This window comes from Athene cunicularia (genome assembly GCF_003259725.1).
Source record: "Athene cunicularia isolate RWA chromosome 5 unlocalized genomic scaffold, athCun1 chr5_part1, whole genome shotgun sequence".
Classification (NCBI taxonomy): Eukaryota; Metazoa; Chordata; class Aves; order Strigiformes; family Strigidae; genus Athene; species Athene cunicularia.
Genome location: NW_020799101.1, coordinates 19,762,788 through 19,788,108, shown reverse-complemented (window position 1 = coordinate 19,788,108; position 25,321 = coordinate 19,762,788). Strand labels below are relative to the sequence as shown.

The 25,321-nt window shown below is 42.4% G+C and overlaps 1 protein-coding gene across 2 annotated transcripts in view; it reads right to left on the bottom strand.

Moving 5' to 3' along the window:
• Nucleotides 1–16,242: 16,242 nt before the first annotated feature.
• KCNK10 (potassium two pore domain channel subfamily K member 10) overlaps nt 16,243–25,321 on the bottom strand; it is a 66,589-nt gene continuing 57,510 nt past the window's right edge. For both annotated transcript variants that reach the window (XM_026850051.1, XM_026850052.1), the window contains exons 6-8: nt 22,747–22,933; nt 19,463–19,605; nt 16,243–17,465 (exon numbers count right to left, since the gene is read on the bottom strand). In XM_026850051.1, coding sequence (XP_026705852.1) covers nt 16,842–17,465; nt 19,463–19,605; nt 22,747–22,933 — 954 coding nt within the window. In that variant the 3' untranslated portion in view covers nt 16,243–16,841. The remainder of the gene's footprint in view (nt 17,466–19,462; nt 19,606–22,746; nt 22,934–25,321) is intronic.

Here is a 25,321-nt window from a genome sequence, read left to right as displayed (position 1 = left end):
AAAAAAAAAAAAAAAGACGTCAGTCATTATGTTCATTAAAATACTCAGGAAGAAAGTGAGTATTTCTGCCCTCTAATGGAGCAGAGATGCCAAAGAAGGCCTCCCAAAACAGAAGAAACTCCACATCTGTCTACTCTGCACTATTTCTCATTTAATGCTGACACTCCAGTGTTCTAAAATCCACCTGTTTCATAGCCAATAACATGTTCAAATCTTTGCCTAGACAAGGGACACTGATGTATCTGAGTTTACTGCTTAACAGGTTGACATTTCAACCAATGTTTTCTGACCTGCACTCTGGAAACTGATTGATTGCAACTCAAGCTATTAATGATCATATTAACAGACATTAAAACCTCCTCCAAAGAGTCTGCAGGTTCTCTCTACAAGTCTTTCTTCATTTTAAAAGCTCACAGGGCTGTTAAATAAAGCTCTTTTTCAGGGTCCATAAGCGACTGTAGATTTCCTTTTAATTTTTAGTACAAGCTGGCCAGTAAACTGACTAAATAACTAAGCAACACTAGTGCACACAGAAAGGAAAATATTTAACTATTTTCTCTTATTGAGCTACCTTTTTTGCACATATAACGCTATGTTTCTTTGAAACTTCTTTCAGCACCTGAGGGCTGTGTATTCCTTTTCCCATAATCTGGGAATACCCCCAGTGTATTCCTTTTCCCATAATCTGGATGCTTGATGAAAATTTACGTAAGTCTGTCTAGACAAGTATGTAGAGATCCACGCAGTGGCTGAATGGTGGTTGCTTAAAACAGCCTCAGGACCATGAATATGATGGTCACTACAGAATTTATAGAAAGTACTTCAGTTTTCTTGGCCTTCATAGGTTCCCCTTACACACCAAAAAACATACATCAGTAACTACCTAGCAGAGAGGTTGGATTAAATTCACTGTAAGTGGGCCCCTTGCTAGAGGTGTGAATGAGGAGCAAAGAGCAGGAATAGGAAGCCTAGGGATGGATTTGTCACTGATGAGGGATAAGAGAAATTGCCAAGCACAGCCTGAACCTGTTTTGCTGTTGCATTAAACTGACTTGTTTTGGAACTGTCAAATAAGAGCTGATGAGATCAGATCGCTTCATGCAGAATTGCAAGTGGGCATGGCTGATTTATTAGTGCTCAGCCTGAGTGAGGGGGGTTAAGTCTACAGAGACGAAACCTCCTATTTTAATGCATTGGAGCAGACTTAAGGCAGAAAACTTAAGCAATGTAAGGCAAGAATGAAATTATTCATTTAAAGCTCCTGTTAAGATGTGAAGAATGAAATAACTTCCTGATAAAAAGGAATTCGTATTTGCAGGGTGAGATACCAAAAATTCTATTTTCCAGTTTATTTTAAGACAAGCCTAGACTTCAGGGAGATTCTACCTCTTTTCCTTCCCAGTCATACAACTTCCCTCAAACAGAAAGACTGTGCAGTTTGTTATAAATCAGTCTCAGCAGGCAGCTGTGCAGAAGGGATTCAAGAGAAAAAGTGATAATTGCAGCCTACAAGATTTTTGTTGTTATTTTGTTTTGTTGGGTTTTTTTTTTTAACCTGACAAACTATGTTTAGTTTATCAACTAGAGCTACATCAGAATGAGAAATGGAAATAAATAATATAATTGGCTTCACAGTACAGCATGCATTCTCCTCAAGATGGACCTGCTCTAGGAAAGAGTCTGGGCTGAACGGCTGAGTAGTCTATTCTCTTTGAGACACACACACACACCCCAGCTGGAGGATTAAACCTTTCAGTGTGAATTTGACAGCACAACTGGTATCTTTCTGCATCTGAGGCTCACTGGAAATCTTGTTGTTACTCAGTGCTTATTTCCCTTTTAACAAAACACACCATCATTATTTGTTTGAACTGAATCCCTCAGAAGCCTGCTGCTGTGTTCACACTGTGGAGGAGTAGCCCTTAGCCTGGCTCCAACCTCTCAACACACTTTAACAACTGTGACAATGATTACTGGAGCTCTGGTTTGTCCTGCCACAACATCTTAAAGTCATCCCCAGGTCTGTAACGTGACATCACAGAAATGACCTCATGAGGATGACCTTGTGAGGTTTCTGTCTGTGTTTAATGATTCTTTTCAAAACCACCTCAGTTTACCTGCTTGTTTGTTTCTCTTTCAATCCTTGCATTGCCAACTTGTGTTCTGGAACATGTTGGATACTTTCTTTCCCACAAACACTCACAGGAAGAAGAGATTTGCAGGCCAAACTCTGTCCTTTGTGGAATTTTCTGTGTCTCTTTTTCTGCCCAGATATTCATGAGAGGGGAAGCAATTAACCTGCAATTGTTACATCTGTATATAGCCCATACAAGGGATTAATAGTCATCTGACTTTCTTCTTGCTGGACTAGCTCTGAAAGGTGAACGAGAGCAAAATGCAGTGTGCATGTCTTTATTTTCATTGATGCCACCTGCAAAAGCATGAAATGCACAGAAGTCCAGATATGTTCAGTGTAATAATGGCTTAGGGAAAAGGGTTTGGTCTGGAGTTTTTTGTTGGTTGGCTGTTTTTCTTTTTTCCCACATGAATTACAATATTCATGGTTTTCCTGCTTTTGGTTGAACATGAAAGTTAATTATCCACCTCAAGAAATATTCAGATTTCTGCTAAAAAAATAGGACTGTGTTGCTCATTTTATGCTCTTCTTTCTTTTAAATGATTCTCATGGTTCTAAATGAGAGAGAAGACCTGCCATTTGGGATCTCTACCAATTAACCTGCTTGGCACACTTCAGTTCAGTTTAATGGAGTGGATATCATAAACAAAATCTTCATGTGCACAACCAAGACTCACAGTCCCAGCATGCTCTGGAACACAATACAACCTTATTTTGCTGCTTTATTCTTCCTAGTCCCACAATAATCCTTAGAGGGAAAGAGTGGCACTAGTAGTACATTTAGCTAACTGTTTCAAGCCAAACCTATCTTGTACATCTATCCTATTCAATTCTATTTAATACTAAAACACTATTCACTATTCAATACTAAAATTATGTTAGTTCTGAATTTATTACTTTTTAATGCAACTTTAATCTATTTTCTACCATGTACCAATTTGTTTCAAAAATAGTTAGTGTTATGCCAAGCAGCAGACTGTACTGAGAAAAATCATGTTTCAGCAGGAATCGTAGTGCAACCCTTAGCATTCCGCATACAGAATTTGGAAAGGGGAAAAAAAAAAGTCTTTCACAACTTGTCACACATCCACCCTTTTGCTTTTTTTTTTTTTTCCACTGTCTTTCTCTGTCACCTCTAGGCACAATTGGGTCAGCTAGCTAGATATATCAGCTTGCTGGAGGACTCTAAAAATGAAGTAGCCATCTGTATATCCTAGGCAATAGGTCACAAAGTCAGAGCAAACAGCTGTACCTAGATAAGGTCGTGCCCTGGAAATGGAAATCAAGTGAACAAGCAGAATGAAAATGTGCATAAACTAGAAAATGCAAATAACCATTTTTTCAAGACAAAAACAGAATGATACAGAGCAGCTAAAGCACGCCTGATTAAGAAACACATGCTCACAGGGGAAAAGAGATAATTTGGAAATAGGGAGTGGGGTTTGGAGAAATATGTCTTGACTTACACAGTTAATACACAAGTAGCAAGAATCAGTATGGACTGTGTAGCATAAACAGCATATAAAGAGTAGCACAATAACAGGGGAGAAGGATTGCTTTTTTTTTTCCTTTCTCAAAATCGGAGGAAGGCTCAGCCGTGAGGGGGCTCTATATACACTATACAGAAGTATCAACCATGCTTGCAGGAATTTTTTGTCACCCCTGTTTGCTGACAAAGGAACCATAGCTCAAGAGTTTGCACCCTCTGTGAGTGCACTGCGACTGGCCTGTGTTGCAGTTTCCCAAGTTGATGGAAAAACCACAAGGCAGCAGGGGAAATTGAGGCCTCACATAGAAGGTAGCCAACATGAAGATACCAAAAAAGCTGCAAAAAGCCAAAAGAATTCAGAGTGAAAGAAAACCCCAAGCTTCTCTGTGCTTCCCAAGCTCGAAAAGCTTCACCTCCTCTCTCCTGTCTGCATTAGTAACTTCTTCCATACATTCTGGCAAATAATTTCTATGGAGAGAGACTAGGAAAGAGAGATGCAGAAACATGGCTCGGTACGAGTAGGGTTATGGCTGGAATTTTTTGCCTCTCTTTTGAAACCAGGCCAGCACCACTGCTTCCCAAATTAGAAACCTAGAAAACACTCCAATCTGAATTGTCAACCAAAGAGAAAAAGTAGGAGGGGCAAAAACAAGAATAAAAATTTGGCAACAATGAGATTACCAGCAATGTTCTGTTTTCCACAGAGGTATGCAAAAGGGAAGACTAATTACAGCCCCTCTGTCCTTGCTGGATGATAGGACAACAAAGAGAGAAAAAAAAAACCAACAGGAAAAAACGTTTTCATCATCCAGAAGATCTTTGTTGCTTTTTTTTTTTACATTTTTGTAAAATTTTACATCATAAAATAAAGACAATAGCAGCAAAACTTATCAAGATGGTACAAGCACATTCTGCTCTGTACCCTTGTAATGACATTTATGAAATTGTCTTTTTTCCGAAACTGCCTTTATAAAGCACCATAAATCTTCCAGAGAGAGAGAAAAAGAGAAAAGAGAGTGTAGATAGAACATCCTTACAAGTGGTTTTATTGATTGCTCATACTATAATTTGAAGTTAATTGGGAAAAATACTAGATCAGCATCCCAGTGAAATGTTTCCCCAAATTTTAAGAAAGTTTTTTTCAAATGCAAGGCCAAAATTGCCTAATCATGGTTTCTCAGCCCTGTCCCCAGGGTCCAGATCAAATTGTATTAGAAAATGAAAAAATTCAGTCTTAGACTACATTGGAACACTGGCCTGAATATATTTTGGGGGAGCTATGATCCAGATACAAATCCCTCCTTTTTCTAATTATAGCTATTACTTGACACCAGGATTTGAGAAACTGCTAAATGGTAGGCAAAAAGCTCATATTTTTGGCTTACATCTCACAACGTAAGCTTTCCTCTTTAAGAACCCTGCTCTCACAAGAAATAAATAGTGTGTGAGTGGAATATATTTGGGAGACTAAAATATTCTCTCTCACATGCCAAATATCACCTGCCTGGGATTTGCTCACAAGGAGTTCAGTCAAGGAAAGCAAATTCTATTTGCCGCAAAAGGCCACCTGCTAGAGAAGTATCTGCTTTCCCCAAAAAGCAGCAGCACTAGTATTTCCTGGTGATAAGACTCGGCTCAGACATGACCTGTAAACAGAGATGAGGGAGCACAGAAGTTCACATCAACCTGCATGGAGGTGGGGAGGACATCACTAAATCTGTGTGCAAGAAGCAATTACATGTTCAGTGTAGAGGGTGGGAATGTGCACATGTTCACATGGGGCCTTTTTTCAACTGGTTCCTGAGAATTCACCAGTGTTGTGGGTAAGACCTGCCTTTAGAGTGACCTGCTCAACCCAGCATGATCTAGCTCACTGACCATGTGCTAACTGTACCAGGACATCCCCAAATTAGCTTTTGCAACTGCTTCCTCAGTGTTTGATTTCAACAGCATGAGTCAACAGAATCTAACATCATCATGTCTTCAGTTGCACTAGCAGGAGGAAAAAAATATGATCCAGACCAGCAATAGTATTAAGGAGGATAACTGCCACAGGTAGCAAAGGAGATGAGGACCTTGGGAAGAATTAGGCAACCTAAAAGAGTTTTTATATCTGCATTTCTTTGACGGTGTATTTCAGGCAACTAGTTTCACATGTTAATCTACAAGCCTTTATTTGAGTTTCATATAATTTTGTTGATTTGCATTTGTATTTCCATTGATATTTAATTGCCTAAGGAACTGTTTCTGAAGCTGGGCTTATTTGTATTTAGTATTGCTATAATGCCATGTAAATGGTCCTGTAGAGATGAGTTACAGCAGCAGGTCTTTGCTCTAAAAAATCTTAATACTAACAAGCTAGCTCCACTTTACTGCACTGACTTGAAGGGGGCAGATTTTGGCCTTAGATTAAACAAAACATAGTTCAGAACAAACAGATGTACAGGAAGGACTAAAGCAGTTCCCAGACACTTATTAAATTCATATCTGTTGAGTAGAAGACTTCTTGTTCTAGGTTAGTGTCCTGGTTCAGCGAGGATAGCTGAACCCCAGCAGAGAGGGGGAAGGGATCTCCAGCCGGGTTATTCATACCATGCTGATGTCAGGTCGGGCTTGGCAGCACGGGAAGCTTTCCTTTGTGGCTTTGGTCCAGGGAAGCATGCAAGTGAGCTGTCTGTAACTATTGCGGTATTTCTTTGTATATCTTTTGTCTCGTTTACTTTTATTAGTTTGTTGTTGTTACTATCTCTATTGTTGTTGTTCAGATTGTTTTATTACACTGTTGTATTAAATTTCTTCTTATTTCAACCCGGGGTTTGTGCCCTACTTGTGTCCAAGGGTGGGGGAGGGACGACGGCAACATGGTCTCTGGTCCCGGCATGGCTTAAAACCATCACAGCCTTTTTTGGCGCACCAACATGGGAAACAAGAGGGTTGAAATAAGGATCAAAAAGGGACAGACCCTGACCAGAGTGTGTTAGAGTAATCTGTTGGGTGTAATTTTTTTCTGTTTGTATTTGTATTTGATAAGAAAATGTTTGCAAGGCTGGCCCACTTGATTGCATGGTGGGGCTGGATTACTCCTTATATCCAGTGTATGATCCCAGTGCTGATGTTTGTTGTCGGTGGAAAATGTGTAAAGGGTCTCTTTTTGCTGTACTGGCTCCTGATTGCTTATAATGTGCTTGTATCACTCTTTGTGGGGATGAGCTGGTACCTGTTTGCTGCCTGGGCTTTTGTTAGGGGTCTCACCCCCTCTATGGGCGAGCCAGGGGAAGAGATCCTCTTGGTTTTTGAGAGTTTCAATTATCCTTGGAGCCTGCAGGCCAGTGTGATTGTGGCACAATGCTTTCTGAATGTCTGCCTGATTTTGGTTTTGGCCATGCGGCACTTCTCTAACAACAGCAGTGCCCGGAAACCTGCCCCGAGGTCAGATAATAGTGAGTGGCAAGGGGTGTGGGAAGAGATGGGCAAAGGCCTGAGTCGGTGGGCAACCCCAATGCTTTGGAATTTCACTCCTGAGCAAATGCAGAGCCCTGAAAAGCTGATGGAGTGCCTAGAAAGGGTGTGTTACCAAGCTGGCAAAACCCAGGAGACACAAATCGCTGCAATGTGTTGGGGACTTGCCCATGCCTCTCGTGTCCTCTTTAACACCACCCACTGCCCTCAAGGGGGAGAAAGGGCTGCAGGATCTGAGAGTGAAGTTACTGGTACAGCAGCTGGGCCGGGGGAACAGGCAGAGCCAGTCTCAGTCGCCTCCACCAGCACAGTGACTGAGCCAGAGAGCCAGCCAGTGCCGGTGTCAGTCGCCCCGATACAGAAAACAAAATATACCAGAAAGTCAGCTCGCAAAGTGGGGGAGGGGGATAAGCCAGGCCCAGCACGGGAACAGGAGGAAGGGCCAGCAGTGATAGTCCGATCTCTATCCCTGACTGAGCTGCGAGATATGCGGAGAGATTTCGGCCGCCTGGGAGGCGAGCAGATTTGCACCTGGCTGCTCCAATGCTGGGACAATGGAGCCAGTGCTATTGAGATGGAGGGGAGAGAGGCCAAGCAGCTGGGATCTTTGGCCAAGGATGCTGGCATTGATAGGGAGATAGGGAAACAGGCTCAAACCCCCAGCCTTTGGAGGTGACTCCTGTTCAGTGTAAGGGAGAGGCACCCCTACAAGGATGATATCCTATGTCAGCTAGGCAAATGGACCAACATTGAGAAGGGCATCCAGAGCCTCAGGGAACTGGCTGTGTTTGAAATGATCTATGGTGATCTGAATGATGAGCAGTCACCCATGGACCCAGATCAGGCCCCTTGCACACACCTGATGTGGCGGAAGTTCCTGAAGAGCGCACCAGAAGCACACTCGAAAGCATTGGCAATAGTGTCCTGGTGGACAGACACCCACACTCTGACAATGGATGGAGTGGTTGGCAAGCTCCGGCAATATGAGAGACATCTCCCTTCATCTCAACATTCCTGGGTCTCAGCTGTGAAGGAACTGTCTCAGAGGGTCCAGAAAGTGGAAGAGGACATGTCCTACGTTCCACCTGCACGGGCTGTGTCTCAGCCATTAGAAGTAAACGTTTCCCCACCCAAGAGAAAGGCAGCAGAAGGTACACACCACGAGGCATCCTGTGGTTTTTCCTCCACGACCATGGAGAAAACATGAGGAGGTGGGATGGACAGCCCACTGCCACCCTAGCTGCATGAGTAGAGCAGCTGAAAGGGAAGACCACCACAAACGGGGAGTCCTCCAAGAGGAGCGCAGCTCCAGCGTCCAGTCAGAAATCCCCCAGGCAGAATAGAATGGTGAACGTTATGTCTGACCCTCTTGAGGGGACCAGTAAATCATTCTTACAAGAAGTGAGTGATGATGAGCAGGATTAGAGGGGTCCTGTCTCCAGCCAGGTGGAGGAAAGGGATAATTGGATTTACTGGACAGTGTGGATCCGATGGCCTGGCACGTCAGACCCACAAGAGTATAAGGCTTTGGTGGACCCTGGCGCACAGTGCACCCTGATGCCATCGAGCTACAGTGGGGTTGAATCCATCTGCATCTCCGGAGTGACAGGGGGATCCCAACAGCTGACCCTACTGGAAGCTGAAGTGAGCCTGACTGGGAAGGACTGGCATAAGCACCCCACTGTGACTGGCCCAGATGCCCCGTGCATCCTGGGCATAGACTATCTCAGGAGAGGGAACTTCAGAGACCCAAAAGGGTACCGGTGGGCTTTTGGTGTAGCTGCCCTGGAGGAGGTTGAACAGTTGTCCACCTTACCTGGCCTCTCAGAGGATCCCTCAGTGGTGGGGCGGCTTAAGGTTGAGGAGCAGCGAGTGCCGATTGCTACCAGGATGGTGCACCAGCGGCACTACCGCACCAACCGAGATTCCCTGCTCCCCATCCATCAGCTGATCCGTCAACTAGAAAGCCAGAAGGTGATCAGCAAAACTCACTCCCCCTTCAACAGCCCTATATGGCCAGTGAGAAAGCCTAATGGCGAGAGGAGGCTACCGTGGCCTGAATGAAGTTACGCCAGCAATGAGTGCTGCAGTGCCAGACATGCTCGAGCTCCAGTATGAACTGGAGTCGAAGGCAGCCAAGTGGTACGCCACGATTGACATTGCTAACGCGTTCTTCTCCATTCCGATAGCGCCAGAGTGCAGCCCACAGTTTGCGTTTACTTGGAGAGGCATCCAGTACACCTGGAATCGATTGCCCCAGGGGTGGAACCACAGCTCCACCATTTGCCATGGACTGGTCCATACTGCACTGGAGAAAGGTGGGGCTCCAGAACACCTGCAGTATATTGATGACATCATTGTATGGGGGGACACAGCTGAGGAAGTCTTGGAGAAAGGGAAGAAGATAATTTAAATCCTCCTAAAGGCCGGCTTTGCCATTAAGCAAAAGAAAGTCAAGGGGCCTGCAAGGGAAATTCAATTCCTAGGAATAAAATGGCAAGATGGGCGTCGCCACATCCCAATGGAGGTGATAAACAAGATAACAGCCATGGCCCCACCAACCTCTAAAAAGGAGACTCAGTCTTTCCTGGGCGCTGTGGGGTTCTGGAAGATGCACATCCCGAACTACACCCTGATTGTGAGCCCTCTCTACCAAGTAACCGGTAAGAAGAACAATTTTGAATGGAGCCCTGAGCAACAACAATCCTTTGAACAGATTAAACGAGAGATTGCCCAAGCAGTAGCCCTCAGGCCAGTCCGGGAAGGGCAGGAGGTTAAGAACATGCTCTACACCGCAGCCAGGGAGAATGGCCCTACCTGGAGCCTCTGGCAGAGAGCACCTGGGGAGACCCGAGGCCGACCTCTAGGCTTTTGGAGCCGGGGATACAAAGGCTCTGAAGCTAATTACACACCAACTGAGAAGGAGATACTGGCAGCATACATGGAGTTCAGGCTGCCTCAGATGTGGTCGGCACTGAAACACAGCTCCTCCTGGCACCCCAACTGCCGGTGCTGGGGTGGATGTTCAAAGGAAAAGCCTCCTCCATGCATCATGCAACAGATGCCACGTGGAGTAAATGGGTTGCGTTGATATCACAACAGGCTCAAATAGGGAACCCCAGCCGCACAGGGATACTAGAGGTGATTACGAACTGGCCAGAGAGCAAAGATTCCGGGATGTCACCAGAACAGGAGGTGACACGTGCTAAGGAGGCCCCACCATATAACGAGCTGCCGGATGAGGAGAAGCGATATGCCCTGTTCACTGATGGGTCTTGTCGCATTGTGGGAAAATATCGACGATAGAAGGCTGCTGTATGGAGTCCCACATGACAGGTCACTGAAGCTGCTGAGGGACAGGGTGAATCGAGCCAGTTTGCAGAGGTGAAAGCCATCCAGCTTGCTTTGGATATTGCTGAACGGGAAAAGTGGCTGAGGCTCTACCTCTACACCAACTCATGGGCAGTGGCGAATACCCTGTAGAAATGGCTGCAGCAATGGAAGCAGAGCAACTGGCAACGTAAGGGTAAAACCATCTGGGCTGATGAGGTGTGGCAGGATATTGCAGCCGTGTGGAAAACCTCGTTGTGAAGGTGCGCCATGTGGATGCCCATGTACCCAAGAGTCAGGCCACTGATGAACATCGACACAACCAGCAGGCAGACCAAGCTGCTAAGATCAGAGTGGCTCAGGTGGACTCGGACTGGCAGCGCAAAGGTGAACTGTTCATAGCCCGGTGGGCCCACAAGACCTCGGGCCACCAAAGTAGAGATGCAACATACAGGTGGGCTCGAGATCGAGGGGTGGAGCTCACCACTGACACCGTTGCAGAGATCATCCACACATGTGTGCTGCAATCAAACATGCCAAGTGGGTGAAGCCCCAGCGAAATGGAGAGCAATGGCTGAAATATAGATACAGAGAGGCCTGGCAGATCGACTACATCACACTGCCACAGACCCGCCACAGGAAGCGCCACGTGCTCACAATGGTGGAAGTAACCACTGGGTGGCTAGAAGCCTACTCAGCGCCCCACGCCACCACCCAGAACACCATCCTGGGCCTTGAGACCCAAGTCCTGTGGCGACACGGCACCCCAGAGAGAACTGAGTCAGACAACAGGATCCACTTCCGAAACAACCTCATAAATGCCTGGGCAGAAGAACACGGCATCGAGTGGGTCTACCATATCCCCTACCACGCACCAGCCTCTGGGAAGATCGAGCGCTACAATGGACTTAAAAACCACATTGAAAGCACTGGGAGGTGGCACCTTCAAAGACTGGGACATGCATCTAGCAAAGGCCACCTGGCTCGTCAACACAAGAGGATCTGCCAGTCGAGCTGGCCCGGCTCAGTCAAAACTTCCACGTGCTGTAGGTGGGGATAAAGTCCCTGTGGTGCGCATGAGGAATATATTGGGAAAAATGGTCTGGTTTAGTCCTGCGCCAGGCAAAGGTAAAGGCAAACCCATCCACAGGATTGCTTTTGCTCAAGGACCTGGGTGCACCTGGTGGGTGATGCAGGACAATGGGGAGGTCCGATGCGTACCACAGGGGGACTTGATTCTGGGTGAGAACATGCCGTAAATTATGATGTGCCTTTGTAAATTGTTATTTTGTTATTGCTAACCGCTAAATGGCAGCTAGACATGATGCAGATGGTATAGAATAAAGGGGTGGATTATGTCCTGGTTCAGCTAGGATAGGGTTAAGTTTCCCCAGCAGAGAGGAGGAAGGGATCTCCAGCCGGGTTATTCATACCATGCTGATGTCAGGTCCAGCGCGGCAGCGTGGGAACCTTTTTCCTTTGCGGCTTTGGTCCCACAGAGCACGTGCGGTGGGCTGGCTGTGTTCACTGCAGTATTACTCTGTATATCTTTTGTCTTGCTTATTGTTATTACTGGTGGTTGTTGTTGTTATCACCATTGTTGTTGTTCCAATTGTTTATTACACTGTTCTATTAAATTTCTTCTTATTTTAACACGGGGTTTGTGCCCTACTTGTGTCTGAGGGTGGGGGAGGGACAACAGCAACGTGGTCTCCAGTCCCAGCAGGGCTTAAAACCATCACAGTTAGTATGCAACATAATATACAGCTTGCTTTTTGCTTGTTATTTATTTTTAGTGGATGATGGGAAAAGTGAGACTAGCGGACATCATACAACCTGACAACACAAATAAGCCCCTGAGAAAACCAGCTGGCAAACAAAAAGCCCATGTACAGCATAAATACAAATTCTTCAGGAAAATGCCAAATTCTAAGGGCAGAGTTTTTCACACCCTGAACTCACAGACATACTTACATTTATTGTGGGTTAGAGAATTTTGCAGAAAGTCTGTGTCACAGCCTATTAATGGCTTTGGCAGAAGTAGACTTGTACTAGAGACATCATAAAGCCAGATGGCAGAAACTCTGATGATTAATAATTTCACAGCAACAACCAAAACCAGATTTCATTAATATAAACCACTGAGGGTTTTATTTACTATTATTTCTAATCGAATTTATTAGAAATAATGTTCCCTATTAATGAATAATGCAGTTCATAGACTGTCACATGGATGAAGTTACAAACCTTTTCAAAACTACTCATGCAAAATCTGCACAAGTTCAGTAACGGTCAATGGTTCAGGAGGATCCCCAGAGGAGCATGTTAGAATACTCCTGCACAAGACAGTAGAAATTGGGAATGCAGAGCTGAAAGCTATAGAAAAACAGAAGCTGAATTGTCCTCTATGTGTGAGGACTGTGGCTACAGAAAATCTGTGTTTCCTTTGTTCTTTCAGGTCCCAATTCCCATGTCAAGTCACATTGTGCTCAGGGTAGGATCTAAGAGTTAAAGTCAGTAAGTCACCCTTTTATTTGATTTTCTATTTTCAGGCTGCTGTGAAAGCGTGTAATTTAGAGCAAGGAGTTTTGGATATGGTTCAGACTACCTTTTGCTTAAACTTCCAATAATGGTGGAACTGCCTCACTAGAAATAACATCACAAGTTTTTTATAAGTATTATTAAATGCCAAAGGATGAGAATTTTAGCCATGAAAACACTTGATGTTTGAACTGACATTCTCTCCCAATCTGTTGCATACAACTAAAACCAAGGGACAGCCTTGACTAGGGAAGAAGCAATTTAGGGCATTACAATGTCATTTTCATTGTCAGACATGTCTGTCTGTCTCCCTATGCAATACACCATTTGCACTTCCCATATTGTAATAAAAATTATGTATATTGAGGTATTTAATAGTCAATCATATAGGAGAAAGTATATACTCCAGTAGGAGACTGGCAGCTTTCTCAGCAAGTTTCACAGACACAGAAATGAGTGAGAATGAAAAAGAGCATTTTGCTTTCATGTAAAAGATCATCAAATGCTCTGTTCAGTATCTCACTGGAAATTTATTCAGCACCACCCTTTGTCCCTGAAACTATCATATCCCAAACCAGCAGTTGCTGAAGACACAGCTGATAAAATGTCAGCCAGGGACCCCTGCATGGCATGGCCATTTGAGACACACACGCCATCAGCTAGAAGGTGGACAGAGGACAGACTGAGAACTCAGAAAGTTTAGAGATTAAGAATATGACAAGATTTCATTGGCCTTTCTATCACATCGGTTCTGAATTTGGCCACCAAACTTTGTCTCCTCACCATGATTTGCCCACTGTCCAACTCAGACAGACAAGTCCTACCAAAGAGACTTTTATTTTCCCTGACCCCAATCAGTAAAAATGCTCTAGCTATGACTAAGCCTTACATTTCACATACAGGAAATGCATCTCCCATACCCTTACAGCTGCCTGTCCATCTGTGCAGGACTTTCCCATTACAGGCAAGCATTTCTGGCGAGAATAATTTAGTTGAGGAACAAACAACATTATATTGGTTTTGGCATTGGATAACCAAGGAGAATTGTTAGCATAATCTGTATGTATTGCACGCTGTCAGAGTCAGATGAGATGCTTTCATGTGCCTGATCCCTCATGCAAGCAAAGAACAGGACAGTGTAAGCAGGCAGTACTTTAATACCCAGGACCCAGATCAGATGTCTGAACTCTTCTGAAACTTGTTTGGAATTCAAAAGCAAATCTAAATTGTGGCTTTGTTTCCTAACTTACCACCAGTCCACAGTAAAACCCCAGATCTGAACAACACAAAACTGGTACATCCAAGTATGCTTCATCTATCCTGGCACTACAGAATTAGCACAACATGACTTACTGTATTTCTGAGTAAGACTTCAGAAGATTTGCTCACATGTGGCACAAAAGGCTGGACTTCATCCCAGGCCTGCCCAAAACCAGGAGCAACAGGAGGGCTAAAGGGCTCTGCTCCAGCAGACCTGCTTACTGCTGGTGTCTGCCTGCAGCTCAGGGACGGACTCTGAGGATGGCCACAAGCTGCACTGCCGTCTGCATCACTGTGAAGCAGAGCACAGGGCTTCATGGCACAAACGCCTCCAGATGCCACGGCAGCTCTTAGTCATGTGAAACCCTTCCTGGGACTGGGCTTAACTGCCATGCCTCCAGTAAACTAAAGCCAGAGCACTGCCCTGCACCTTAAGAGATTCGTTAGTGAGCAAAGCAGAATTCAATTTCTGTTGGATCTTATTGAGTTAAAGCAATCCCAAATGACTTGAAATTTTTCAAACATTGTTTTTTCATCCTTAATTTTCAGACAGATAATGAAATTAGAAATGTGATATGATATTTCAAGTGAAGTGAACCAGCAGACAGAACTTCTTTCCTCCTCTCAACTAGTGGTATTGGGCTCACTCCTGCGAATTGTACAGTTAGATATGCAAATATGCATACTCAAAATTTTCATTTGCGTTGCCATGCTTCTATTCATAGTCATGGCAAACATGTATTCCAGTGACCAGTTAGATTTTGAGCTGGCTCATTGTGCATAAAATCTCAGAAACTACCAGAGAAAATTAAGCGTGCATTTCTGTGTATGCAGACATGGGCATGCAATTCCAAAAGTCTGTGTCTGTATGACCTGCTAGTGTCTGTATGTTTGACTAGCTTGTAAGAATCATTATGTCTCTGCCATCTACATCCATGCTTACTTTACCTATAAGCCTACAGTTTGAATTGCAGGTTATTTAGGACTTTGCGAAGGCGCAGGGAAAGCATCACTGGTGCAACCGTGTATCTCATTTCCAGCATGCAAAATACTGTATCTGCGATGACGAACACAGTAGCCCACAGGCTGAGGCTACCAAAATTTAGTGTGTTTTGCAATTCCCATTAATTATTTTGCAGCCTTTTCTTTGAATATTTACTGTGAAGTCTAGGGACATTTGTACTTCTTACAGCCATATGTCCAGACAACACAAAACATTTTTTAAAAATGCCCACAGTTTGTTTACATTTCACTTTAGTCTAGAAATGCAGAGAGCTCATGTTTAGATTTTATCAAGAAAAGAGATAGCAAATGTCAAACAAAGATAGTACCTGAAAGGAAATAAAACAAATAATTCAAAATATTTCTTTAAAAAGTTACAAAATATGACAGCATTAATGGCACTTAAAGCTATAAGCACTTAAAAGATTACCACCATATTTTTCTCAACGTCTTTTCCTAAATTTCTTCTTTTTTTCTGATATGACTGCAGCTCATGTCTAAACCCAAACCCATTAAAAGGGGTAGAGAGCCCTGAGATTCTATGGCTGCCCTGGCCCTCAACTGAATAGCGTATATACTCTTATGTCTATTTTTAAAAATTCAGATTTAGCTACAGAGAACAGCAGTTTGCTGACATGCAAAAGCTATAGCTTTCCTTCTGTCTTCATAGTCTTACAGCATTAATATTGAAGGGTTTTTTTCAGTGGTAGAAAGTGTGAATGAGAAATTATTTTTAAAAAAACAGTTGGCCCACTGTTTTATACACCTAGCCAAATACCATTAAATTAATGTTTCTCTTCTTTTAAACAACATAGCATGAGATGTTGCACTTTCTTCATATGCACTTTCTTGCTGTGAGTTTACATTGAATATTTCCTACATGGGAAAAAAAAATCCATTTGTTTCTTTTCCTTTTTTTTTTTTTGTCACTTGTTAATATAAATACCCACAGAGTTTTTTTCTTTTCTTTTTTTCTTTTTTTTTTTTTTAATGAAAAGAGCAATCTGACCCTTAAATATGTCTGTATTGATTTTTCAAACCAGCATCTAGCTGGTAGCTGTGTCCATGGACATTCTTTTGGAGTTTAGAAAGATAATGCATCTGATTCAAAAATGGAAGGAAAAAAAAAAAAAAAAATCTAGCTTGGATCACGTGCCAAAACGTAAACTAAGCCTTACTGAAAGTTTCTAGTTCACTCCAATCATTTCTCCTCTTTTTAATCACCAGGGGAAGGCTTTAATGAATGCATACTCCATTACAAAGATACACTTTTTTCATCCCTTTCAAACGCTCTTCTTACATAGCTGCCCTTTGTCTAATATTATGTGATGGTAGGAGCACTCTGGCAATATTGCCATGGTTCAGTCTCTTCCTTTGTGTCTTGCCCTGGTAATCTTATACAGGCTGAAAATTCCATGTGCGTAGCTTTCTGTTGCCATTCTGCAGTGCTGTGTTCCTGAATTGTTTTGGCAGAGCAAGCTTGAGTCTTTATGGCACAGTGAAATATTCTTCGATGCTATATAATTCAGACTGAATAAGGAGTCTGTATAAGGCACGTGTCTCAATATATATATGTATATAAAACCAGTAACATTGTTAATTCAAGTCAAGCATCTTTTACATTTAATTTCTGTCTTCAAGTAATGCTTTGTTTTCATGTTCCCTTTCTTTGGTTTCATTGGGGATCACTCCATTCTCCAGGTCTGAGTGCTGCTGGATGCAGTTGGTCAAGACTGCAGTGCTAGAAGAGTTCTCAGAATTACACATCTTCTCTGTCTCCTCTTCCTTTTTTTCTTCATCCAAGGAGTAGTTTCGGAAGGTCTCATAAATTTTACGCACGTCTTCAGGGATGGTCTTTTTGAGGTCTTTGTTTTTCCTTTTGGTCATTTTAGCAGACGATCCAAACTTGTTAATGATGTTGTCCTCAGATGCTCCCTGCCCATGCTTGTTGAGCTGATCTGACCCTTTAAGGCGCAGGTTGTTAGGTCTGTTGTTGATGCTTTCCTGAGATGAGGCTTTGAAGCGTCCTGTTTCCAAGGCAGTGAAGACAGAGCGCTTCTCTGGAGAGAGCATGTCTAAGGAGTGGGCTCGCTGGTCCAGGCCCAGGCGCCTGCGCTCCATGCTCCGGATGGTGGCTGCCCGCTGAAGCTTGTCGTGAATTTCCACACTGAGCCGCCTCCGTGTCTCTCTGAACTCAGCTGTCACATTCGCTTTCCACTCAGCTGCATGGGCTTTTATTTCTCCAACCTTTACAACAACAAGAAAGAGAAATAAGTTTCAAAAAAGAAAAAGCAAAATGAAGTAACAATCTTTCCTATGGAAGAGTAGCACAAGCATTTTCTCGTCTGGTGTAGAATCAGAGAACGGTTGCAGCTCCAGTGCATACATCTGGACGCAAGCTTCAGCAGGAAAGTGGGTATGCTGGGCAAGCTCTAAATACACCAACTAGTGACTAACTAATGGTTTGTGTGACATATAAGCTATTTGCCTATTTCACATTTTGCCACCCTGCACACTTTACAGCTTGATACATGATGGGAGGTGTTCGTGCTAATCCCTCCTTGGTTAAAAAACAAGTTCCTGACTTATAATGTCAGTGATAGATGGTCAGGAGTGAGCAAAATTAATCACATATAGTTACACCAATATGCCTCAGAACAGCACAATAACCACTGTAGCAATACAGTAATGTATTTTCCCATATTGCTTATGGTTGGAGCTGTTCAGTCCCACTGAAGGTTCTGTTCAGTGCCACAATACCTATTAGATAATTTCAAGTGGACCTCTCACTGATCCAGTCTAGGGTTAATTCTCAGGGACCAAATGTAGCAGTCTTTAATGGAGGTTTCCATTGCATAACTGTCCAAATACCATCCTCTCAAGCCAGCTGGAGGAGTTGTCAACACATATTCTGTGTGGGCACCATCAGCATGTCCTTAAATGTCTCACTGCTTTGCTCTGTTTTACTCCTTTGCACCTGAGAGCAGAATAATGGCTAAGCATAAAGCACCTACATGGATGCTATATTGAATAAATATTTCTTCCAAAATGAGAAAAAAAAAAAAAAAAAGATAAATGACCAATCAGTATCTCAGTCAACACAGGCCTTTTCCAAAGTTTGACTAAAGGAGAACAGATTCAGGAGTACAATATCTGGAAGAGCTCACCAAGGTCAATAGATTTCTTGGGCTGTTGTAGTTTCTGCATTCAGTGATCCACAAGAAAGTGATCTTTGGTTCCTCAGGCCAGATGAACAGACGAGCAGATGTCCATTTAGAACTGTATTACTTGTGGCAGGAGGCATCTCACATTCACCATTGAAAGATCAGATTCCCACCTATAGGTGCCTGCTGATGCTCAACCTGGCAGCCAGACTCTCTGTGAAGCCCCTTTTATTCATGGAGATGGGCATGCACTGGGCCTCAGGTAGCACAGATGCTTTCATGAATGATAAACAGCAGTACCCCCCTGCCAAACTTTGTCTATGCCTGCTCTTAGGATAACTCTGACAGGTCAGCTTTGCTAGTAATGCATGATGAGATTGCCTTAAAAATTGAAATTATATTTTTAATGTCCTGCACAACCAGCTTCAGCTCTAGAGTCATGGTAATTGCCTTCTACTTTCCACTCTTCTTTGAGTGAAGCATTAGTGATACTGTCTTTGAATCATGGAGGGCATGTTCTGCGTGAATTTCATCATGTTCTCCCTGATGCTGACTAAGTTTCTTTAATTTTTAATAATATGGTACTCGGTAAGGGGCCTGAATTTAAACTCTTATTCAGAACTATATTCCCTGACATAGGGAAAGGTGGGAAAACTCCATACAATCCCCTGGTTTAAAGGCAGATTCTTGTTTCATAATGAAGAGAGCCAATCAATGTCTTCAAAACCTATGCATCTCTGATTTTTAAAGAGAGAACACTGAAATTTTTATCACAATTTTGTAGCTAGTTTTAGAGTGAAGGCTGGCCTTTCTTATTCCATAATTGCAATCTTACAGATATGTTCTGTTATTTGGTAGTACTGATAGAGTTTTAACAACCTAGGTTGCTTCAGTTGCTTTTTTTTTCCTCCTTTTGTGAAGGAGCAGAGTCAACTGGATACCAAAGGCAGCCAGTGGAGTAAACCACAGGGAATACTGAGCATTTGTCATGCAGAGGAGCAACCTTCTTTAGATAAGCAGGAACAGGCACTTAAAGTTCTCTTACAAAACGGCAAACCACTGAGAATTTACTAGTCATACCTCTTCTTTTGTCTTCTTGGACAGGACTCTTAACCAGTCTCCAATCATACTCAGGACAGCAGCAAAATAGGCAAGGCCAACAAGGATCCAGAACCACACTAAGGGTTTATACCACTCTCGGTAATGGATGTCAGCATTTCCTCCTAAAATAAGCATATACTTATGCTTAGGAATCATGAGATGCCAAAATTATGACAAAATATCTGCAATTCTGAGAAATTCCTGAAAGTGTTTCTTTACTCTTACCAACACCACTGTAATTCTAATAATAGATGAGAGGCTTGTCAGAATGGGAAGAACACAGTCTTTTCTTAATTTAAGACTCTTTAAAATTACCTATTGTTCTGCTGCTATGTGACCTGTCAGAGCACATAGTAAACACTTTATATCACTCACTCTGAAATAAGTCTGAAATTCCTGCTTTGACAGTACTTGCAACAGCATGAACACATTTCCAAGAAAAAAGTTCAATACAGCTAGACTTTCTTATTCAGAAATGCTTGCAGCCTGGTAGTTGAGAAACTTTACAGTTAAATCCCCTCACTTTATAGAGTTTCCAGATTTTTGGGGGGTTTAACTACAGGATCCAGAGACCTATGTGCAGGAGAAAGAAAAGTAGCTTTGTCTTCCCCTCCAGATTAGGATATCTGAGAGGAAGCCAACCCCACATCAGACTGATAATAAGGGTATACCATTTGCTTGGGTATCAGTTATAGGTATGCATTCTCTGGTCAGTGACTTGAGGGAAGGTACTGATCAAATGAAGCTACAAATATCCTATACTGATTTCATGCAAGTTTTAGGATGAGCTTGTAAAACAAGTATGTGAGACATTTGGCAACTTCAGTGAACTACGAAGAGCCTAAAATAAATGCAGTAGCAGCCAGGCTGCTACCTACCACAGAATAAACTTTTCCAAAAGAAAGAAACCGCAATCACACTTTTGATACTCTTAGTCCTATGACAATGCTATATGCACTGATGAGAGACAGTGAGAGACGGGCACAGCATTGAGATTAAGAGAGTGGCAAAGAGGCTGCACAGCCACATCCCTCAGTGCAGGTGAAGAAACACCACCCTTGGTGGTACCTGTGTAAATCTCTGCCTGAAGAGCAACCCTACCAGGGGACTTGGGCAGAAGATTGCATAATACCTGGATTCCAGTCTTGGTTAGATGAAAGCTAGACACCAGATTGTACCTCTGTATGTTTACAGAGATCTTTACGGATTTTCCCCCATTGAAATCACCAGACAACACAGTTCAGCATATCCCCTGGAGTTTTTTGCAATTTGAGATATTCCTACAACTCTTTAATTTTATCCAGACTCAGTATGAGTGTACGTACAGTGATTGAACATCCCTGTGGAAGCTCAGACATTTGAGAATTGGCAGGGACCCGAATATTGGTGTTGATATTAATCACTCCCCATACACCACATGAATCAATCTCTTTTTTCCAGCCTTTAAAAGTGGGAAACAATGGGAGGTGGAGGCTGCTGTTGCTATGGTACAACGAGGCTCTTCTGATCATACGTGTCCCTGAGGAAGCTTGCTATGAAGTAGATTGTCGAGGTCTGTCTTATGGAGTAATCAGGCGACTGAGAAATTATGAGACCACTTTTTTCAGCCTATCAGATATTCTGTTTTTTCAGGCTCCATCCACAGTTGTATTTCTAACAGTAATACAAAAACTTTCCCAGTTTGGCATGAGCTGGGACACATTCCAGGTGGAATAAATCAGCATAGCTCCATTGAGGCGGTTTTACTGAATGCAATGTAGTATTTTCCCTTTGATGATAAAAGGAACAGAGATACAGAAAGTTTAAAGTGACAGAGAATAAAAGTGACAGAAAATCTGTCCAAAAACCAGCAATGAAACCCAAATCTCCTGGTGATCACCTGCCTTAAACTCCTCTCATGACATCACCTCTGAAGTTTTCTCATTCAGGGTCCTCCATTTGATTTTTGAAAAATCCTGGTTGTAGTAACCACCCAGATGTGGATTATATTCTTCTAATCACGTTGGATTTAGAACAATTTAATATTCAGAACTTTTGTAGTATTATATTATTAAATAAAACAATAACAAAGTGTGATATGCTTAAGAAAAATATGGTGAATTATTTTTATTCCACACTGTGATACCACAAAGACAGAATATCAGTGAACTTCTCCTCACATTCTGTGGTTAAAACAGACCAAGCTCATACAATTACTTTTGTATCTGCTTATAAAATGCTTCTTTTTCATATCTGGGGCTCTCTTTCTTTGGTGCCTTTTTTCCTCAGTAATTCATGTCTTCTATGCCACTATGTCATAAAAAAGCAGAAGATCACAGTCTCGTCTACAAAAAGACTTGTCTACAGCTCTTCAGCAAAGAAAATGTTATATATCCCTGTGGTCTCATTTGATGTTTTTAACACATTCATATTTGACTGATTTATAGAAAGTAACAAAACAGTAGCATAATATGGCTGATTGTAACACAGGTATCTTAATGCCTTCAATTAGGACCACTAATAGGAATGAGGTGTAGGGGTCATGCACTAATGGGAAAAAAAATCCACTTATTTTATCCACCTTTTTGTTAGCAAAGCAGTAGAGTGGAAAAAAAAAATCTCCAGACAACAGTTGTAACTCCCTCTTTGGAAATTGATAAGGATGGATATTTATAGTTCCTGCCAGTACTGTATTAATCTTGGAGAGCATTCTAGCACTGAGATGCATACCTCATTAATCCTTCTCTGTCTACATCTGTTTTCCTTAACAGGTCAACTGCAATGTCTAAAATTCTGCAAAGGTTAGAGAACAAAATGCAGCTTCTGAAATTCTGCAGCTCCTATAGTAGCAGCCCACTACTGCATCCAACCAGAGATTTCTCCAGCCTTATGGTTCAGTCCTACTTTGTAAAAGCTTCATCTATTCATCATTTTGGCAACTTGCTTCAGCTATCAGCCTCAGATTGAGCCCTAATGGACTAATACAAATCTTTAATTCAATGGGAAAGTCATTTGGCTTGTGCATAATTCATTGCACGATAAAGAATAATCAGGACTTCCCAGGCTCACATTATCTACACTTCTGAAAGCTTGCAATCTGCAGATGGCAAGACACCTGGATCTTAAATCAACCTGGTGTCCTATTGCACAGTAGCCCCAACAGAAACACCTGGCATCATTTCACTGGAATATAATACACTGTGAAAAGCCTCCTCTCTACACCAGAAAACAAATTCTAAGAGCCAAGGCCCACATGCACAGCACCTAGGCTCAAAGCTGCTCACCTGCTACAAAGTCACCGAAGCCAACAGTAGTCAGAGTGACAACCACAAAGTAGATGGACTCCAAGGCTGTCCAGCCCTCGATGTGTTTGAAGATAACTGCAGGAATGGTCACAAAAACAATGCAGCCTGCCAGGATGAAGAGGATGGTAGAGATCACCCGGATCTTTGTTTGACTCACTTGCTTTTTCTAGAAAAAATAAACAACAAAATAAAACAAGTATTTTTGAGTGGATTTCTGGGATTGTGAGTACCTTGTGAATGGCAGACTGATCGTGCTGGTGTCACCTGTGTTTCTCTTTCTGTCTTTCGTGGGCTTATTAGGTAGAAAACAACCCTTCCTCCCCATTAGTGAGAGCCCTCCATGGATAATAGCGAACCTCTACATCTGGCCCCAGAAAAATGGAGATTCCCATTTTCCATGCACTAGGCAGTTACTAACCTACCAGAAACACATCCTGGAAAAAGAGTCCTGAGCTTCAGAAAGGTTCCAGTACCCTCCAGTTTGGGTTCAATGTGCAAGAAAAAGTGCACATTCACACCTCCATACACATGTATGTGTACCCACATTGTTCCACCAGCCCCAGGCATTCAGCAAGCAAGATGAAGACTGAAATGAAAACAAACCCTTTTTCCTCTAAAACCCTGAGATTTTATATAGAAATAATTCATGCTTCAGGTTTTCTAGACTTTCTTTGACTCAGGATTTCCAGCTTTCATTCACAAATACGAAGGTTAAATCTCCTTTTCAAAAATAGATAGCTATACTGTTGTTTCACTCCAGAAATAAAGGAATTATGTCAAATACCAAACAACCTGAGATAAAATTGCCTATGCAAATCTATAATGGAAAGCTCTTGAACAAAGAGTATGGGTGTTATGGGTTGCTATAAACTGAATACAAACATGAGCAGTGTAATTGCAACATTTTATACACCTAGATCATATAAACTCCCACTTTATTTAACACAAGCTTAGGCTTTTGTTTCCAGTAATACTGATGCAAGCCTGGATTAGCACAATTGATAGATGTATTTCAGATTTTCTATGCTGTAATCTCAAAATTCAGTAGATTCTAATGAGGAACCTGGAAATTACTAGAAATTTTACTGTGGATTAATTACAGTGGCAGTGTAAATTCTGTATTTATAGTGGGAAAGGAATGTGGAGGTCAACGTAAATCACATATTTCCAAATTAGTTTTCTAAATGAGGCATCTCCCTTAACCCAGAAATGAGATGTCGTTTCAGATTAGGACATTGCCTAGGCAGGAAATAAGGTCTCAGAAGTTATCTTTATAATATACAGACTGGCTATTGCCTCAACTCATTAATAACTAACCAGACTGTGAGCAGTACTACTGCTTCTATAAAAGCATGAGCATTTATTTTAGAGGTGCAATGTCTGACTCTCATTAGACATTAGGCCTGGTATGCTCTGCATTTAGAACCCAGGTAGCAGAATAAATACACCATATTTCAGAAACAGTTTTACAACTGGAACTGTTTGAGATCATCTCAATGCTTAGGGGTTTTTTTCTTATTTTGCGTGTGCATTGTTTTCTGTGAACAAAACCAGCTAAATAGGATTAGTAATATAATGCCATAAATAAGATTAATCAAATACAAAACATGGAAAAAACTTCCACTGAAGTACCAAAGAGAAAAGCAATACAATATAAAATCTGACTTGACTTCTTATTTCCTCTTTTCCTGGGGAACCATTTTGAGAAGTCTGCAAAAGTACTAAAGGATGATCTAGCTTCTTTAAGAGTTATGGACACACATTCACAATGGCAGGATTTCAGATTTACTCATGTGTAGTGAAGGGAAAGCAACTGATCACACGGATGCTACATGGTGTCTTGGATTGGCACACTTCCTTTTTGTCATGGAGGACCAGAATTCAACTGAGTTCTTATTTACTGGTTTGGCCAAGGTGATTTACTCACTTCTACTAAATGCTTCAGCTTCCTGGTACATAAAAATGAAATGGCAGACACCTCTCTACAGTGGAAGTTACAAAGCACATGCAGTGCTGTATAGTACTGGGAACCCTTGAACAAAAGGTACTTTGGAGCTGCCAAGCACTACTAGTAAGGCAAAGTTATGCATAGTAAACCTTCCTCCAGTCCCCATACAGCAACATTAAAATGCCTTTCAGTCTGTGTCCGGATTGTCTTATCTCATGGTTGAGACAAGAGCTCAATGAATGGCCTACAAATCAGTACCAGACGTTCAGGACATCCACTTATTCATGAGTGACAAATTCAGCCAAAGGTTGTTGGGTTTTTTAAGTAAAAATGGTAACAATGGTAATGAGAGGCTCTTCAGAAAGGCCTGACTCATGGTTATTGCACACCTCAGTCACTCCCACAACAGTGGAGCAGCTGAGGGTCTATTTTTCCTTACTCTTGCACTGGTGCAAAGCAAGTCAGAAATCAATGGTGAGTCAAGCACAGAATTTTTAGAGCTACTGGAAAGAGCACAAAAGCAGAATGAATTACTGGACAATGACACATGAATTCAGGATACAGGTAAAAAGGGGTTCTTTCTGCAGTTAGCTATGCATTCTGAGG